Below are 8318 nucleotides of genomic sequence, written 5' to 3'. Positions count from 1 at the left end.
CTTTTACATCACTATCTGCTTCAATTGACCCATTAAATGAAGATTAGATAGATAGATAGATAGATAGATAGATAGATAGATAGATAGATAGATAGATAGATAGATAGATAGATAGATAGATAGATAGATAGATAGATAGATAGATAGATAGATAGATAGATAGATAGATAGATAGATAGATATTTTGACAACACTTTATTTTAAGGTGATGTAGTTACACAGTACTACATGTACTAACTACATAATAACAGTAAATTATGGTAATAATTTAAACCATACCCTACATGTAACATATTTGAGTACTTACAGTACTTATTTGAGAAAGTAAAATTTAACTACGTCACCTCAAAATAAAGTGTAACCAATTTTTTTTTGTTTCTCCCTTAAGCTATTTAAGAATATTTCCTTCAACTTGAATGGGAAAAACATATAAAAGTGTGTCCAAATGAATAACTGGTAATGCAGATGTATTATATGCTATTTCAAATAAGCAATGTCTGATAAATCCATGTTGTAGAAGTATGCGATGATGATGCATTTAAAAGTTCAAACAAGTCTCAGTGGCTTTTTCCTTATTGGTAACGTCACATCCCGATATCCATCTGCACCACGGCAACTCCAGGCGGAGCCTCCGCCACCTTCTTCCTCCTGTAGACCAGCTTGGCCAGGCTCCGGATGGACGGAGTGGCTCTAAACAGCAGTTTCTTGAGTCCGGTGCGGTACTCCTGTCGGATCAGACAGTACAGCACCGGATTCAGGCAGCTGTTGGTGTGCGCCAGACACACGGTGATAGGGAACGCATATGCCTGCGCGTTGTAAAACGCGTTACTGAACGGCACCAGGTCGAATTTGATGAGCACTCCCCAAAGGGTCAGCGCCTGGTTGGGCAGCCAGCACAGAAAGAACGATAGAACCACGATGGTGACGGATCTGGTGACTTTGGAGCGGCGCTTGTGCCGTCCTCTCTCGCTCTCCGAGCCGGGAATGCCGCTGACGCGCCGCCGCAGAACGAAGCGCAGCAGGAGGAGGTAACAAACGCAGATGATGACTAGCGGAATTACGAAGCCCAAAAGGACCTTCTGGGTCTGATAGAGCCCGAGCAGCAGCTGCGGGTCCCAGCTGCCGGAGTCCGAGAAGCGGACTAGGCACAGCTCGTCGTCGGACACCTGCGCAGTAGTCGAGTACACCGCGTGCGGGATGGTGGCCACCACTGACACAAGCCAGATCCCCAAGCTGGCCCACTTGACCTCGGCCGAGGCCGTTTTGGGACTTTGCATCCGTAGGGAAGAGGACAGAGAGCAGTAGCGCGCCACGCTCATGGCCGTCAGGAAGAACACGCTCGCGTACATGTTCATGGTGGTCACCGAACTGATGATCTTGCACATCACCTTTCCAAACGGCCATCTGAAGTCCAAAGCAGTGTCCACAGCCCAGAACGGAAGGGTCAGGACGAACTGCAGGTCTGTCACGGCCAAACTCATGACGAAGCAGTTGATGGACGACTGCTTGAGTCTGTGGCGCGACTGGAGCAGGTAAAGTGCCAACAAGTTCCCGACGAGCCCCAGCGCGCACACGATCAGGTAAACGAGCGCAATCACGACGCGCATGGCCATGCTCGAGCTGTCGCCGTAGAGCTCCGGCGCGGATTCTCTGGAGAGAAGCTGCAGCCAGCAGCGGAGCGACAGGTTCTGGACAGTCCGGTTCGACAGCGCATCGCCCTCGTCCAGTCCCGGACCGCACGACGCTAAACCCGGTGCCAACGCGCTGCTGTTCCCCTGCATGGCACGGCTTTACGCACCCATACAATTTCTACAACATTCTATGCGCTACACAAATGTTTCCCTAAAGTTCATCCTACATGTGCAGCATGCGATCCTAATGTGTGTAAACACTTTATTCCCAGATTCAGACGCTGCTGCTGCGTGAATCTGTGTCGCTCCTCTCTCCTCTAACTCACCGCACCTGAATGAGCTCGAGGAGCATCACTGAGCTTTTATAAGCGAGACTGGCTGCTGTCACATGGGGAAGTTTTCACTTATAGCGTTAAAAAAAAGAGAGATAATATTGTTGGCTAGTTGTTTTTTTGTTTTTATATATATATATATATATATATATATATATATATATATATATATATATATATATATATATATATATTATTATTATTGTTGTTATTTAACTTATTATAACAGACATTTGAGTATGGATGAAAGCATCGTTAAAATCAATAAATGTATGTTCTACAAGACTGAAACTTATATAAGTTATATATAAAATGTAGATTCTTTAATGCCATTTTTTGCATTACAGTAATGCAATCTGATGAAATGTATGTGGGTGACTATTATAATGTCTTTTTCCTGGTCAATAACAGTGGAAATGTTCAATGGCTCTAATAGACTTTAGAGAGCGTGTCTATACTCAAATGTTCATAAAAAATAATCTTACCTTGAGAAATATTCACTGTAATAATTGCTGGACACACATATATAATGAACCCCAAAGCCATTAACATCACCGTAGCTAGAATCGTGGGATTGAGAGAAGTGATTTTTTTTGTAGTTGAAACACAAAAGCCTGTTCTGACCTAAGCAAAGTAACTGGAACACATATCAGTTAATTCATTGAGTTTTACCAAGTTTTTCACTCTTGGGAGATACTGAAATTAATTTAACAGTTTGTCCTGAAAATCATCCCTGTGTAGTAATATAATCTAAGAATGCATATTCTTAAACTTTTATAGGTCAAACAAGGTGACTTTTCTGAATGGATGTGTCCTGTTTTCCTTGTATATTCTTGAAGATTCTTAATAGTTCTTGTGTGTTAAACAAAGACTGATACTTAAGTCATTATTTGCTGAAAAGACAATGTCATCATGCTTTTTTCCATAAGTAGGTTTAAGGGTTAAACAGAAATAGGGGTGACACTATTCATTTATGTTGTTAATTTAGATTTTCTTATATCATTTTAATATGATCATACTTTTTTCTCCACCCAAACAATGTCACTTGGAGGACGTTGCAGAATGAAAAACAGGAAAAACAGGAAAAAACAACTATAAATTGATTAAAATTTAAACTATATTCCTAAAACAATGAGATTATATAGAAAAAAAAATAGGCACTGCTGAAATATTTATTTTTCGTGTTAGTAGTGAAGCAGAAATCATCTGATCAAAAACACCTGCTCAGACCAAATCAATGAAACCATTTCAAATACACTTAACTGTGATAAAAACAAACTAATTTATATCTTTAAATAACTTTAAGTTTATAAACTTTAATTCATATAGGGAGGTTTTTGATAGCCAGCTGAGAGGTAAATAACTGAGAAATGTGAGAGAGATGGTGGCTGAATTCTGCTGAGTTTGATGATCTTCAACATTTGCCTGTAAAAATGGGTCAGTATTCAGACTTCATATCCATTAGAAGTGTTATTGGAATGCAAAGGGATTGCACTTATAAAACCATCATACTGAACCAGAATTCTTCTCAAAAAGCCAAGTTGAGCAGGAGGATGGACATCTGAATGTGTGCGGAGAATCACTGACTGCTCTGATCTCTCTCTAACTTCATTCCCTTTGCATTCCAATAAAACTTGAAGCAACAACAACTGAACCTCAAACCGAAAAAGGGAAAGTGGCAGTATGCGTAATCAATCACGAATGAACATAGTGTAATACCATCTGTTCTGTTCAGGGACATGCAGAGAGTTCCTCAGGGGCAGGGGCTCAAATGTAAAAAAATATGATATATATATGATCCTATTCCAATTGCCATTTGTTTTTGGTGTATGTATTTAACGCTGTTTTCAGATCTGTAAAGGGTATAGAACATTTTTCTGGTTTAATGCTTCTTTGGCAGCATTGTCTGCTGAATTAGATTCCTGAGTGGCCAGGTACCCAAAAAAAAAAAAAAAAAATCTCCAAAACAATCGCAGAATACGCAGTGAGGTGGTGTTTATTAATTAATAATTGTTTGTTTATTAATTAATTTTAGGTTATCTAAAAATTTTTAAGTGACTTCCAAGCTCCACCTTGGAGGATCACTGGCCTACGCAGTCATTATGGTACACCACATCGCCCTCCACTGAGCGTATTAATGAGCATTTTAGCATGTTATGCTGTCATACTTCTGTGGTTATTTTGGTGAAAGTAACTCAAAAGTAATGCAAAAGTAGTGTAATGCATTACAATTCAGATAGAGTAATATTGTAATGTAACTAATGACGTTCAAATGACAGTAACTACTAATATATAATGTATTACATTTTTGAAGTAAATTGCCCAACTCTGTTTATTACACATACTGCCACTTTCCCTTTTTTCGGTTTGAGGTTCAGTTGGTGTTGCTTCAGGTGTTATTGGAATCAGGGGCGTAAATCGCGGGGGGGACGGGGGGGACATGACCCCCCCTATCTGAGTGCTGTCCCCCCCAAAAAATATAATTAAAAACCACTCTAAGTATTGTAAATAAATGATATATCCTTAAAATAATTGTGTAAGAAGCAAAGCAATACAAACGCAAACAGGCGTTTTAAGTTTAGAAACATTTTGAGTCACCCCTCCCTTGCCTCACAGTGGTTTGGTCCACCGCGCACGTCACACTCGTGCGTGTAGAAATCCGGCGGCGCCGGCGGGAGAGAAGACAGACGGTAGTTGAGAGGAGCTCTAGTAAGTAGGCTGTTTAGGCTATTTTATTCAAACACATCGGATGAAGTGGTTATTTTTGCTTTAATGCTGACGACGCTGAGTAATTAGTCATAACAAAAAAAAGCAAGATGATAACATGATTTTTTTTTTTTTTTCCGTGAGTCCGCTATTTGGTTTCAGGCTTTCGAGGAGTGCACATGTGTATGCAAAGCCTACAAAATCTTATCAATTGACAAAGTAAAAATAAGTCGACAGAGCCCTCTGCTATGAACACTAAAATGCAGATCAAAATCATTCTAGATGCTGGCAGTGTGCAAAGCTAACTTACATCTGATAACAAAGTCTTTCTGTAGGCCTAAAGGAGAGCATATCAATACAAAATACAGGGTATTGTCCTTTGGACAAGTAAATTGGTCACTTGTCCGACCAAAAAAGTTGTCTGGAAAAAATTTGATGTTTTTTTGGTGTAAATATAATTTATTCTGAAGCTATATTCTCAACAGTGTTCCGTCAGCTTTTGCATATTTATATCTGCATATTTGTGATATTTACCCCAAGGGCATTTTTTCCCCTAATCTTATTACATGCTTCATCTTTTATTTCATTTTTTTTTTACATTTGATCAATAAATTCAATAAGAAAAATAAAGCAGGACTGTTATGAATCAAATTAAATAATTTACACTGAAAAATTACAACTGCATTAAATAATGTTATGATATTCTTTAAATATTTTTGAATATACAAATAAGAAATGTTGGGAAAATTTAAACATGAAACTGAACTGGCAGTAGGTGGTGGCAAGTGACTGTCCTAGTCATTCATTCAAACGACTGATTCATTCAAGAATGAGGCAGGTGTTTTGGAATAGGCTATTACTGATTCTTGACTCAACCGATTCGTTCAAAACGCTGAATCATTCATTAATAAAATATTTATTATTAAATATTTATATTATCCATTATCAATCGCCACTTACACTAAATGTAATAGAATCATGCTTGCGTTTTGATGACTCCCTAACTATTTTTGTTATTGTTGTTTTAATCAGGACAAGTAAAGCTCTCTTTCTCTTGCCCCTTCAAGAAATTAAGCGTTAATGTCGAGCCCCGGACGGCCCCGGCCCAATTTAACCCCTGCATATATCCTTTATAAGTAAAATTTTGGCTGTATTATTTGTGTCCCCATCAAAAATTGCTCTTGAGAAATGTTATGTTTATTGTCCCCCCCTACTGTCCGATGAAATTTACGCCCCTGATTGGAATGCAAAGGGAATGCAGTTAGAGAGAGATCGGAGCAGTCAGTGATTCTCCGCACACATTCAGATGTCCATCCTCCAGCTCAACTCGGCTCTTTGAGAAGAATTCTGTAATCCAGAACAAACTACTCAGCCCTGGGCTCTGTGAGACAGTGATTGACCATGTTAGAGGTGGAGGGGCAATCGACTTTTCCTCAAGGCGGCTGATGCGTTAATTGAGTTCATTCCAGGACAACTGGCTTTCCACAGATACTGAGATATTCAGTCAGGATTGTTTTAGTGGCTCTTCTTGAACGTTTCATCCAGATAAACTCTGATGTGTATAGAACCATTCAAGATATAATGAGGAATGTGTGCAGGATCATAATTAATAATCAATCCTAAATCATTCTAATGGGACCAAAGAAGAATCCTCAAAGAATCAAATAAGAATTTTTTTTACACTACTCAATGAACATTTTTTAGTCCCCAAAATATATATATTTTAATTTGTTTTATTATTATTTTTTTTTTTATTAAAGCTACGCTATGTGGGTTAAAGCATAAAAATACAAGGAGGAACATTGTTTTGGTAATGACGTGAGTTGTGCTTCAATTCCGCTCAGGGCCGGCGCATGCCTAGGGCGGCAGCGCAGTGAAGGCGGCAAAAAAGAGAGGATTTTTTTATTTATTTAATTTAATTAATTTTTTTTTTTTTTTTTGTACGTTTGTTTGAAATTATTTCACTTATATCAAAAAGTTATCACCAGATTAGTTATTCTAAATCTAAATTACCTTTCCTTTATTCTACAAATTATCAAAACCTGCCCCAACCTAGAGCGGCATATATCACACTGAACAAAAACACTGGCGTTTGGAGCGGTCAGTAGACTATGAGTTTGCACGCTCACATATCATCTCATAATAATAAAACTAATTGTGGCGTGCAGTGGTGTTCTGAAATGTGTTCTATTTATTTATGAATCAATGTAAATTCATGCATTACTCTTAACGTTGACACATCTTCCTTGTTAAATGAACATTACTTTACATTACATCAAAAAAGAAAAAAAGAAACCAAATATGATTCTATTTTGTAATTTTACATTTAACAATGTAATGTTCTATTTATCAAAACCAAGTCAATCTCATCAAGTTAGTGTTTTAAGCATTTCTACATTAATTCCAGAATAATAACTAAAGGCAATAATAATTTAAGCAATATCTTTTATTTGTGTATTGATGTCTTACTTTTTAATAGTCAACTTAGGCTATTTTGGATCATCAGTCATGCTCCATAAACACCGTCTGTCACAGACACAAATTGCATTTTTAATTTCATCAAGCTGATTGCAATAAAAACCCCCGCAGTCATCATGCTTTCAGTCCATTTCAAGTTTGATTTTGATGTGACATAAAGCGGTGATATCTAACTGTGATCTGTTTACTTCCTTTTCAATTAGTCTTCCCTGTGACGCCATCATTCGTTCATTCAAACTGACACGCGGAACGTGCACCTCAACAAGAGGCGGGATTTATCGCACAAACCAATCATATCCAATCATAACCAATTACATCCAATCATAGCGCGATGGAGACATTGCCTCCTCTCACGTGACTTTCCTCCATTCATTCTCAATTAGCCCCCACAAAACCCACCGCACGCCGGGGGTCTGATGATTTTCTATGGTTTTCTATGAGAGCAAAGGGAGGCATGACTCCTGCTGTAGCTTTACCTGCGGGTGTCGCTATTGGGCAGTGTTCCTTTAGAAATACGCTTGACTTGCTCTCTTTTTAATGTCATAATTTGTAATATTTGTGTTGTTTTATATGTAATATGGATTATTTTCTCATCCTATTTTTTTTTTTTTTTTTGAGGAGGCACTGCCTGCCTTGCCATGTCGGAGGAAACGCCCATGTTTTAGACATTATGTAAATAAGAGATTCATTGTGCAGACAGCTTCATTTAGAGAACTTTCTAAGATTGCAATAAAGTTGCCTAATATGACAACTTTTTAGTGATTATTGAGGTAACGCTCTTTGCGCGCTTCCTGCCATGCCAAATCCATTATACATTTTCTGTTGAAAATAGCAGTGGTTTGTGAACATACTTAGATGCTTTAATAATGCTTTGTCAGGAGAGGCTGTGTATGTTGTGCGACGACACGGAAACTGGAACTATTAGAAGGAAATGTATGTTTTTTTTAAACGCACTTCTCCTTAGCCTTTTCCTTGGAGTTTCCTTGCCATATATTTATAACTTCTATTTATAACGAAGAGCTGTGCACACGCAAGTGACGGCAGTTTGAGCGTGAGAACCGCGTGCACACCGTCGCTTCACCACTATTATGGTAGGTGTCCACTGGCGTGGGGCGGGCGGAGCAGAGCGAGCGTTTTCAATTCATTCCTATGGAAGTCGAGCTTCACAATC

The 8318-nt window shown here is 38.6% G+C and overlaps 1 protein-coding gene across 1 annotated transcript; it reads right to left on the bottom strand.

The window, feature by feature from the left end:
* Positions 1-584: 584 nt before the first annotated feature.
* Positions 585-1784, bottom strand: rxfp3.2a (relaxin family peptide receptor 3.2a). Its single transcript, XM_067363656.1, has one exon. It carries the CDS (start codon positions 1779-1781, stop codon positions 585-587), a length of 1197 nt encoding a protein of 398 aa, XP_067219757.1. The 5' UTR covers positions 1782-1784.
* Positions 1785-8318: the final 6534 nt, after the last annotated feature.

Source organism: Chanodichthys erythropterus, chromosome 16 (genome assembly GCF_024489055.1).
Source record: "Chanodichthys erythropterus isolate Z2021 chromosome 16, ASM2448905v1, whole genome shotgun sequence".
Lineage (NCBI taxonomy): Eukaryota > Metazoa > Chordata > Actinopteri > Cypriniformes > Xenocyprididae > Chanodichthys > Chanodichthys erythropterus.
Note: the sequence above shows the minus strand (reverse complement) of the source record. Positions and strands in the feature narration are given on the sequence as shown.